This window comes from Harpia harpyja, chromosome 14 (genome assembly GCF_026419915.1).
Source record: "Harpia harpyja isolate bHarHar1 chromosome 14, bHarHar1 primary haplotype, whole genome shotgun sequence".
In the NCBI taxonomy this organism is placed as follows: Eukaryota; Metazoa; Chordata; class Aves; order Accipitriformes; family Accipitridae; genus Harpia; species Harpia harpyja.
In genome coordinates, this window is record NC_068953.1 from 27,622,240 (window position 1) to 27,634,454 (window position 12,215).

The 12,215-nt window shown below is 39.7% G+C and overlaps 1 protein-coding gene across 1 annotated transcript in view; it reads left to right on the forward strand.

Moving 5' to 3' along the window:
- Positions 1-12,215, forward strand: part of FBN1 (fibrillin 1) — a 159,931-nt gene that overhangs the window by 19,252 nt on the left and 128,464 nt on the right. The window contains 2 exon segments of the mRNA XM_052809134.1: positions 4,096-4,191; positions 5,788-5,883. Of these exon segments, the coding sequence (XP_052665094.1) occupies positions 4,096-4,191; positions 5,788-5,883 (192 nt within the window).

Here is a 12,215-nt window from a genome sequence, read left to right on the forward strand (position 1 = left end):
CGGTGGTTTTCTCAGCAGGGATTTTTGTGACATCAGTGAACTTGCTGGCCGAGTAGTGGTTATTTCTGTGTAATTACTGAATTTTTGGGTATGCTTACAGTAGGCTTGGAGGTAAGATTGCCACGTGTGGAGGCATCCCCCCTGCTGGCTCTGATGTGTGGGTGGCTCTGACGTTGCAGGTGCGCGTGTGGGGAGATGTCCTATACCCTGTGCTGTGCCAGCTCTGTGGTGGCTGCTCTGCTGCTACCTCCCAAACCACCTGGGCCATGGCTGCTTTGGCTTTGTCTGTTCATGCTGCAGCCGTGCCCCTGTTTGTGCTGCAGACGTATCTTACCATCCTGCCATGTTGTTGGAGTTGCTGCTCTGCCCTTGTGGGAGCTGGGGGGGGAATGAGGAGGAGGAGGGTCTCTCCTTCAGCATCAGGCACCCCCTGCTGCCCCCAGGGTTACGGGTCAGGTGTGTCTCTGAGCTCAGCCACTGTTTTTGCTTCCAACCTGTTTTAGTCAGAATGGCTTGGGCTGGCCTAAACAGGGAAGGCATTTACTGATGGGGCTGTCTCTGAAGGAAGGGAGCCATGGCAGAGGCAGTGAGACCTGTGGTGGGTGCTGGGGGTGGCAGCTGGCGGGGACAAGTGTCTGCGCCCCCCCCGGCAGGCTGGTTACGCTGCCTGAGTGCAAAATGGGGCCTGCTCCGCTCCCCCTGCTAGCAGCTTCAGAGGCACCAGCTGGGGACCGAGGTCTTCCTCAGGGACCATGTGCTGCCGGGGGGGAGGCCGGAGCCTGGGCCCTTGGCTTCGCGCCCCAGGATCCCACTCCTTGGGGTGGTGTGGGAGATGTCCATTCAACGGCAGTAAAACCTGGAGCTCAGCCCCTTCCCTTATATTCTGTTGCTGTCAGACGTGGTAAAAGGTCTTGAATTTTAAACGTTTCCAGAGCTTTCGAGGCAGCTGCGGGTTTTCTAAGCACCCCATGCAGGGCTGCAGGCCCGTGTCCCGTCCTGGTGCTAGCTGCCATCTCTCTCCTGAGTCAGTCACTTGACAGAGAAAGCACGCGGAGCATCTGGGATGTGATGAGACCGTCATTCCTTGTTTACAGCTCCTGGCAGACAAAGCCCTGCGTCATGCACGGCCGGGGTTGGGAGTGTTTCCTTGGCAGTGGCACAGAGAGACAAGAGGCGGCTTCTCCTCCTGGTGCCCGCCGGCCTGCCCTGCAGAGTGCCCTCGGCCCTCGGTGCTGGACGAGTGGCTCCGCTGGTTTTCCCACCTGAGGATCGCAGACCCTCACACCTCACGTTTTTTAGTGTGGGATCGCAGAGTAGATGACCTGTGTGTTACCTTTCATCTGCTTGGTGAGCTCCTGAACGTTTCGTGAGCGGTTGTGGTGTGATGAAGTCTTTACTCAGTTTTGCTGAGAATTTATTAAAAAAGTCAGGAACTGTTATGCTTAAGCGTGCAGCTTGTTGTTTCACTTTGATAAACAATGCAAATGTTGTCCACACACAAAGTGTGTGTGGATGCCTTTGGTCTCGCTGGCTCTTTTGCAGGTTTATAAAGCTATGTTCCTGCGGTTATTCCTGTTTTGACTTCAGAACTTTCCAGTGCAGACTGTTTACAAATTGGACACGAAGGAGAACAATAATTGATTAAAAGCAATAATTTATTAATGTTGTTAACATTTCCTGTGGATGTCCAGTTAAGGCAAAGCTATATGCATGGATTTACTAGCCTTATGGTAATTCATGTGCTTTTTCCTTGAGTCTCTGTCAGTGTGATACCTTGGAACAGGTTATTTAATTTACTGGAATATCTCTGATGACATTAATGGAGTTGTTGATATAGCTGAGAAAAGAGACTATGGACCTGCATTAATATGCTGCTTTTCAAAAATGCAGTCTTAAAATCATCATCTGAGCTCCAGACAGCCTTCGCATGTCTATAAACTTTTCAAAGGGTAATATTTCAGAATAGTCTGTATGAGTTTGGAAATATTATTTTCAACGTTCCCTCAAAAGAGGGCAGAAAATAAATAGTTAGTTTACTGATTTTCTTGCATGGTAATAAGGGAGAAAGCTCACTGATTTGAATGGCTCATTTTAATAAAGATGACTGGGTGTCCCAGCAGTCTCCCATAATGATTTTAGTTTAAAAAGGAGGAGGACATATTTTACCTTGGAAAAGTTCCTTTAAGAAGCAGTGAGGCAAATTATGGAAGCTCTGTGTGTGTGTGTTATGTGTAAAACCACTCCTTATCCCAAAATGGGGAAATATACTTTACTTTTACTTGAATAAATAATATGAAAATCATCATATAAGCTACTGTTAACCTTTTTATCTCGAATGTAGTTCAAACTATTTAAATGGCTTTGGTCTTCATGTGGGAATGGAAATTAGCTCTTGGCATAGCTTGCTCTAATTGAAATCAGTTTGTGGTTTTCAAGTTCCTTCCCTGCTTGACAGATGATATCATTTCCTATGCTTTTTGTAATCCCCTCTGTTTTTCTAAGATTGTATAAAGCTAAGTTGAACTACACGTTTTAAAGTAACTATACACCTTTCTCTGACCTACTTAGGACATTGTCCAAAAATCTTCCCCAGATATTCACTCTGTATTCACAGACAATTTTACTTTTTGTTGAGGAATGTTAGTACATTTTTGTTGCCTGAAGTACTGAAGTACATCCAAAGTAGAACAAAGATGTATCATAGCTATTAGACACATAAGAAATGTAAGATACAGTTTTTACTTTTATAATTGAAGAATTAAGAGTACCAGTGTTTTAAATGCTAGACTGTTTTAAATCCTTTCTCCAATTGCATGTTTAACTTCTGTTCTGTGGATTCCTATTGCTATAGAAGGCAATACAGTTAAAATGATTATTTCTACTTGAAAATAAAAATAAAATTCCATTGACATACTTCTGAACTGTAAAAAGCCAAATGATGCTTAAGGGCTTTGTGCAACAGGAAAAATTCAGTGGTTGGCATGGCACCTGTTAGCAACAGGCTCTGGCAGGACATGCAATTTCTGTTTTTCAGTCCTGAGCATTTCAGACAGCATGGTGTAGGTATCCAGTGCTCCATCACAATCTACTGAAATGCTGATTTGACCGTAATCCTATCTGAGGAGGAGCCTTTCATGTGGTTCCTGTTAAGAGGGAAACCATTTCCTGGCTGCTTACTGGAGTGCTGGCCCCGGTTCACAGCTGTGTAGGACAGCGGGACCTGTAAGGAGGACTTCACTTTGTCGGGAGGCCTGCCTGCTTCTCTATGCCTAATGAAGAGCCTGACATACTTTAAGTTGTTCCTAACGTCTACTTAAAAAACGTATTTGTCTTTATTACTAGAAAAATGCAGCACAGACTTCTATGCTTTACTGGCATGGGACTTAAGCTGCATGTTAGTCATTATAAATGATAGGGCTGTGGCTGAGGAGAGCGTGCTGCTGCTCCCCCGCCTCTGCTCCTTGCAGGGGAAGGTTGTTGGCTCTGTGGAAATGCTGTCTGTGAGCTCCGCAGCCCCTAAGCACCGCAGCTGGCAGCGCCTTTTATCTGGAGATGGGGTGACCCCACAGGTGGCATACAGAAAGAAATTGCTCTGTTATTTTTCCTTCTCATGCAGGAAGTCCTACCTGGGCAGATCAGCTTCTGATATTCCGTGTGTTGGCAGAACCAGGCTGTCTTCAGGAGCTTCCCTTAAATGCTTCTCTTTAATACTTCCCTCCCACATTGTGCAGATGATAAGACTCTCTTCTGGGTGGTATCTGCCAGAAGTTTAGTACTTTTCCCTTATTAATGGCCTTTTCTCATCATTGCAAACTAGGAGACAAATTCTGTGCATTTATGCCCATATGAAATGCCTTTGACTTTGGTGAAGAAGGCTGGTACCAAATTCTTGCACCATGTCCTGTATTCCTTAGGATCCATAAATCAATATTGTTTTCTGTACTGCCATTTTAAGTATCTGTCCTAAAATATGCATCCTTGGTTTCTGATTCACAGACTCAATCCCTAAAAAAAACCCAAACCCCACCCTTAGCAGACAGTTAAGTGTTTCTGACTGGTTTGATTTAACTGAGGAAAATCTTTTTTCCTTTGAAGTACAACACTGTAACATCCGGTGCATGAATGGAGGTAGCTGCAGTGATGACCATTGCCTCTGTCAGAAGGGTTATACAGGAACACACTGTGGACAGCGTAAGTACACTTTTATTAATGTAGATACTGTGTACAGTTAAGTAATTCTGGGATGTGTGGATTGGGCACCCTTTAGCACTAAATTTCAACTGACGTTGAGCTTGTTTTTGATCAGGTACAGTGGAATTTTACAGGAAAACACATGACTTTGTAATGAATGCCGAGTGAATTCTTTCTGATCAGGACTATTAAAATAAACATCATGTGAATTCATAATAATTGGATATAACTTGATCCTGTAGTTCTCACACTACCATAATTCCCATTGACCTCCAGGGCTTTCCACTCACTAGAGCAATAGGCCATACATTTAGATTTTACATGGGATTCAGTTTTCATCTTATAGACAAAATTAAGCTTTTTAATACAAAGCCTTGTTTTAATTTCAGGGGTTTGCTTCAGACTTAGCTAGTATGCTTTAGGAATTTTGCTCATTTTGATGTTGTCTTGTTAGAGTTGATGGACATATTTTTTGATTACCTCAATCAATCCTGAGCCAACAGCCATCCTGGATCCACTGCTTGAAATCTTTCCCAAACTGACTCTGGTGGTCTCTTGCTCTTCTTGGCTGGAATGCTGTGAAGAAACTCAAATAAAGATGTAGACACTGATTTTAACCAAGGCTGTCATGTTGCTATCTGGTGAACTATTGGTCTGACAGGGAAAATGTGTTTAGCTCATTTAATGAAAACCTTTTGTGCTCTGTCAAAATCAATGGCACACTTTACATGAACTTCAGTGGGACCAGGAATTTACCCTAATAATCTGGAAGAGGATCACATGGTGAAAGGATTAAGAATTGTATTTGTGCCTTCTCTGTGAAATATCAAGTGGTAGAAGAGGATAAATGGAAACCTTCTTTCTACTGAAGGGAATGTGAAACAGAACGAAGAATAATATTACTCAATGAGCATCAAATTGTATTTGAAAGCCCCTTTCTCATGTGAATGTTATATTTTTTTATTATTTTTGAGAGCAACTGCTTTTGGAGTTTATTATGAGGAAAATTAGGTTCTGAATCTAATGACAGCATCATACAGGGGAAGAATATCTTGGATTAACTGAGTCAAAATAGATAGCGATTACATTTTGCTATCCTAGTTGATAGCATGAATTATTTAACATCAGCAAACAGCTTTTTAATACTGGATTGTTTTTCTGTTATGGTAGAGGAATAAATACATTTTTAAATTTGCTTCCGAATAGGGAAAAATTTAGAGGATTTAGAGATGAAATTTTCTTCTGCACCTTCTGTCTACAATCTCTACTATTTCAGTGTTTCTTTGTTGAAAGTTTGAAAGGGGTGTTATTTTGAAGTTATGGAATTGTCTAGCCATCCCAAAGAGAAAGGCTTTGAGAGGTCAGAAAAGCTGTGGTTGTTACTGTGTTTATATTATGCTCCCTTGAAAAGATGAATTCATGATGCTAATGAGGCCAGGAAATAAGAAAAGATTGTAAGTAGATTCTGGAAAATAAAGTATCCTGTCCTGTTTTGTTTACCATTTTTACCAGTTTACCTGAGCTAGTCAAGTACATATCTCATGTCTTTCTGGAAATAGCTCAATAAAGATTACTTTTGCCTTCCCTCTGACACAGCTGTCTGTGAAAATGGATGTCTAAATGGAGGGAGATGCGTGGCTCCGAACAGATGTGCTTGCACATATGGCTTTACTGGACCCCAGTGTGAAAGAGGTATGTGCCCTAAAACAGTGGAAAAAAATTGATGTTCCAACTTGCTTAATAGTAACTTAAAAATACTTAAATAGTAGTATGAAATAAAATATTTAAATATTAATATTTTATTGCTGTCTATGAATAAGGTAAAATAGAATTAACATTCTTGTAGAATGCAGCATAAGGAAGCTTTACTGAAAGGAAAACTCCAGTCTAAGAAAATTGTGGAGATATTAGTTATGGAATAACACAAATTAAAATGGTAACAACTTTCCTAAATGGCGTTTTTAATGAGAAAGAAAACTTTAGCATTGATTTAAAAACAAACATTCAATCTTATCTTCTTTTGTGATTTTTATATATCACAAGCATTGATTGGTATGATTTTAAGGTTAGTTCTTCAGTTCATGGTATGTTTACCAAGTGTCATTTTTTTTCCCGGGGCAAAAATCCACATTTATTTACTCTAGTGGTAGGGTTGTTGAGCCATTACCTATTCTAACCTATAGTTGAATTGATTGATTTGGTTTTGTTAGTCTCAATACTGAAAATAAATTTTAAGCAGCATTTTTACCAATATGTGAGCTTCATAAGGATAGAGGCCAGGATGAAATGCACATGCAACTGATTAAGGCCTTTCTTTTATTTACTTTTTTGCTGTGAAAACACTCCAATGTTAGAGGTGGCAAATAAAAAATATTGTTAAGTGTTTTTACTCAAACTTGTTTCTAAGTCATCAGAAAAGCTCTTTGTATCTCTGATACATTTGCTTACCAATGATAAGCAGCATCTTCCCTCTGTCTTTGGCATGTTTTGTTTTGGCAGAGTTTATTCAATTCTTCTTTCCATTTTGTACAGATTTATTGTTATCGATTTTAGCTTTTTATTTGCGTATCCATAGTGATAATCACAGCTGCTTCCAGATGAAAACACAGCTATACCAAATGTCTTACCTAGTATATGGGGTTTTTTTCAGGGTTATTAAACCAATTTAACGGTTCATTTGAGGGAGATATAGTGAACAATGTTTAGGTATAATCCTTTTGTTGAATTTTGTAATATTAAAAATAAAACATTTTCATTTGTTAGAACTATCAATTGATCTGTTTAGTTGGAAATCCATCCATACTACTCATACAATAGGTTGTGTTACATATCTATGAACCTGTGACAGAATAGACATTAATGACCTGATTTTGGGCTTGCATGTAGGGCATGTGCTTAGCACATGAAATTTCTGTCAGTGAGTGTGTCAGGTGATCACTGCTGTCAGTGCTGCACCTGGAGTAATGGTTGGATTTTTTTTATATGGGCAGCATAGGTGGGTGATGCAGAACAACAAATCTTAGGGGACCAAAGCTTTTCGTTCTGTGCTAGAGCAGACGGTAGGATGAAGCAGGTATTTCCTGCACTCCCTACAGCAGACAAAATTGCTGTGTTGGCACTGTGTGAAGTCTTGCCAGTTGTCCACTCAGATGTTGTAAAAGTAGTTCAAACTGATGGTGAAGTTTTTCTGAAGATTGAAAGGTAGCTCTCTTCTGAATCTTGGGATTTCACTGCTGTAGAGGAGTAAGAGGAATGGAAAATTAGATTAAAAATCCTAAGTTTGAAGAGAATGAAGGCTTTATAGGTAAAGAATGTACTGAATATTACTGCAAAGGCTTTGAATTTCAAGCTATGACTGCTTATTCTCCATGGGTGAAGGTTTTGAGCCTTCAGTCCGGTGAAGAGTTGTAAAGTGCAAGTTCAGAAGAAGATTGTTTAATGCTGCTTTTATGTTGTCTGATCTGGGACCAGTTTGACTCCACCTCATTAGGGCGAGTTTCAAGGCTGAAGTCTGCTAATAGCTTCAGTCCTGTCCCTCAGGGCTCCTGCCTTGTGTGGGGTGGAGTGAGAAACTGGTGACACAGAGCCATTTGAGCCAAATCATGCTGTCATGAAATCCCGTGCATGTTACTGAGCACAATTGAGGTGGAAATCTGTAACTTATATGCCTTGTCCATAGGCAGTTTTTACTTAGAACATGTGTTTGATTCTATAGTTATCAATAAAAGAGAAGATAGACATTAATGAGCTGTAGTATTTCTGGCTAATGCTCACTGCAGTACTGAGGCCAAATGATAGTCATATCTTCCTAGAAAACCTCTGAAATTCGGCTTCTTTCACAGAGATTTCCTGCAGCCTCTCTACCTAGCTGAGCTAATATGTTCCCCTCCTCTAAAAAGGGTGTGGTGGTTTTTAGTCCCAGAATCACATTATGCCATCAGAAAAACTTTTTCTGAAGATAACTTTTCAAGTATAAGCTAATGTTGGTCTTAGTCAGAATAACTTGCATTGTTCAGCACATGCACCTGTGTGGTCATTAGGGAGTTGTCTGGCTGCATACGACTTTACACATCTGTCAACTAAGTAAGAGGTCCATATTTTGAATCTAGCTTTGGAAAGTTATGTGGATTTGTGACACTCCCTGGTGGGCTTCTGATGTATATATGGATGGATGTTATCCAGTAAATTGACAAGATTCATGCCTTGTAGAGTAAAACTGTGTCTTTATTAGAAAGAAAAAAAAAAGTAGGGGGGGAGAACAAAACAAAACCAAAGCATCTCTATGCATGGAGGGGGGGGGAAACGGAAATTACCCAAGAGAAATAGTCTCTTAAACTATCACATTTCTGGGGGAAGCAGGAGAAGCAGATTGTTTTGAAAACACCATTTCTGGATATAAATGTAATGTGAAGTGATATGGTTTTATGGCATGCACATTCTCCATCTGTTTGCCTGTGGTTTGACTTCTAGGTTATGCCATGCCACAAGCTAGCAGTCATGCAAGTAATTTACTGCTGCGTATCATGCAGTGCTTTTCTCTACAAGCATCAACTAATAGTAACAGTCACAGAGTGTTTGTGGCACGTATGTCACAGACCAAAGACTATTCCAGCCTTTGCTGCATATGTCGTAGCTTAGAATTGTCTTGCATAAAACAGTGTTGGGGCAACCAAATTCATGGGGGTTATTCCAATAATCTGATATGGAAAACAATTAAAATGTTGCAGGTAGTTGGAGCAAGGTTAGAGCCAGTTTCTTACATCCAGAGGCAAGTTGTGTAGTTCTGTGTCTACTGTTTTAAGTAGTTTTTCCATACATTTGGTCCATATTTGTAATACAAATTAGCCTGATTGGTATTACCTCAGTAAATGCTGACCATATGATTGTTAATGAAGATCTACAAGACTTCCGTGTAGGTCAATAGCTTCAAATACATGGACAATGAAAGGGCTTTATCTGGTGAAAGATCTGTTGCTTTCACAGTGTAGCAAACTCCATCAAATTTGTGGCATGAGTATTTTTATGTATATATTCAGTCATTCTTTGAGAGGGTAGGAGCTGGCGTTCGACAGTTTTGGCACACAAATTGCTTTTTGTGTGACTTTGAAGTGTTAATGATGGTATAAAAAAACTATAAACATGAGCAAAAGGAACTTTTAGATTCATCGTTATCAATGGAGTTCCTCTTCATGTTCTGGGAGTTTGTACCATGTCACTGGTGAGATACGTTCTGTCAGAGCTGGATTGATAACTGTAGCATGGTCAAAAGTGGCACACGTATCATTAGCTGCTTGGCTGTTGCATATGGTGTTTGGCACCTTTCCAGAGTGGGGGAAGCCTCCTGGGCGTACTGTCAAGTATATGCAGGTGTACCATAAGCACAACAGAACTGTTTTTTCTGTGGGATAATGTTCATCAAAAAGGTGAACTTGACATAAGCTGAACAGTAAAAGTGTAGTGGAGTTGGAAATGCTTCTTACAGCAATTTAAGACACATTTAAAATACATAGTCCAGAAAGGAAAATATTTCATGGATATTGGCTCAGTTAAAATTTGAACTTCAAGGATTCCTTCTGGAAGGTGCTGAGTTTTGTGGCTGCAATCCAGTGATGGGCTTTGGCATGCATTTAAATTCAAACCTGAGATGTCAATATGCCTAAAATTACGCAAGTGCTTAAGGGCCTTGCTGGATTTTGGCCCAAGCCTTCAGAGTCAATTAAGATCTGAGAGGTGCACTCAGATTTTAGCATATTGTTTAGTCATACTGTTAATGAAAAGAAATCACAGGTGACAGAAAATGAAGATGCAAGCAAAGCAAAATTTCTTTTACTGGTTAAAAACAGGATGCCATCTTTGTGCCATTTTACTTTTAATGATGAATAACTTGAATGAGTTACAGATTCTGGAGTTCCTTTTAGGTTCGCTGAAGAGATTGAGAGCAGGGTCTTAGCTTATGTTACCCGGAGGATGATTCAGAACATTGACAGCAATTTTTATTGTCTGTAAAAGAGCCTAGGGGATTTAGCTGGCTATTTGAGATGCCCACATTTGGGTCATGTGAAAACATCCCTATGTCATGCACTTAATGAAAGTCCAGAGGAAAAAGTGATGTTAAAAGCTCAGAGAGATCAGACATCCCTATCAGATTTGGTAGAACTGTGTCCTCCAAACTTGTGCATAACAGCTTTCTTGACTCTTTGAATCTGTTTCTCTTTGGACATTTGGATGATTATACTTTAAGAAGGTGAATTCTGTATAATATAAAATTGCACATTGTTGTTATCCTTGTATTGCAAAAATGCAATGAAATGTGCTTTTCTTTTTCTGTCTGGATCCATTTAGAGGAACACAGTAGAAGCTTAGAATGTGTTACAGCCCTGTTTGTTTATTTGAATGCTTGTGACAACATGAGGGGCTCAATCCTGCTGCATTTTGGAGTTTTGCCACTCGCTTTGCATAGGAGCAGAATTGGGCCTGATGTAGTTCAAATATTAAAAACGTACCACGTGTGTTTTGTTTTTTTCTGGACTCAGAGTATGAGCAAATGATTGCTTTTTCTTCAAACAGAGTCGTTTCTGTACTGCTCCCTTCATGGCAGGAATTTTTGCATAATTTTTAATTATATTTGGCCATTATTAAAAGTTCCCAGAATTAATGCCATATGTAAAAATATCTTGCCCAGAGCCTCTCCATGAAAGTGCAGCCGCTGAAAGTGGTCGAGACTAGTGTAGTGCTGTGTATATTTTTTTCTTTCTAAATATTACAACGGGTAGAATGTTTTCACAGAGAGGACACTGCACCCCTTAGTGTGCCCCGTCTCTGGTATTTAGTCTAAGTGGAAAGTAAATAACAAAGTGTAGATAGCAGTAAAAGTATGTTCCCAAAGCCTTATGTTGCATTTAAAGTAGTATTGCAGCATATGGTAGCTGGCAAACATTTGAATAAACTTGATTTCTGTAGCTGTCTTCCAAGAAACACATCTGTTGACATAGACATGTAGTTTCTGCAGCCCTGTAACATGAATGCATGTACAGTATTATAGCAGCAAACTAAAGGATGGCTAAGCTGGAAGGCCTGGAATAAGGATTCTTACACACCATTTTCCCCCCGAAAAATTATTAAAAATGGCTTCAGGCTGAAGGTAAATGTATTCAGGCACAGAGTGGCATTTTACTGTCTTTAAAATATTTTAATACATGTTGCCACCCTTGATGTCTTTCAGTTTTAAAACAAAAATTCAATATCAGTGTCTTGGATTATCTTTTCTGTAAAAGAGGTTGAGATAAGTGGATGAGGAGTTTTTTAATTTTTAAAATTGAAGCTGCAGCTTAATGGTGAAGTCAGCCTCTGCAGAATAACTATATGTGTTTTAAGATGGTTTATAATACTTAGCAATATAATCGATAGATGTCTGGATCAGAACTCGGTACAAAGATCAGTCTGTTATTTAATGCCAAAAAGCATTTTTAGGATCTTGTGTATGTGAAGGCTTTTATCCATTGTTCTGCTCCTTGCAAATGCACCCTATAACTGGTCCTATGTTGCTTGCTCTATGCTTTGTGTATCTCAAAATATCACATAGCAAGTTTTAAATGTTTCTTCAGATATGTGTTTAAAGCTTAATCAAGATCCATAAATGATTCAGTACATATGGGCTTAGGTCTCTTGTGAGATGTGAGGGCTCCAACTTTTGTACATGAAGCTGAACATTTACATTTTGTCCCAAATTGAGTTTTGATTTCAGTCAAACAAATCCAAATCCAAAGTTTTCATTCAACTATTTGGCAGCCCTTTCCATATTTCCATGCCTTCTTGATTGGCTGCTAAGGGCACTGACCTTTAGATGTGCAGTAAGGTATTATTTGGACTTTTTTTTGTTTTAATTTGATTTTTGTTGTAGCAGTGGAGATGCATACAAATTTAATCACAAATTGAGGAGCCCATATTTTGGTATAAATAATACAAACGTTTGAATGAAATAGCTGCGTTGTTCTAATCTGTAAGAATTGGTTCTTGCATGTAGG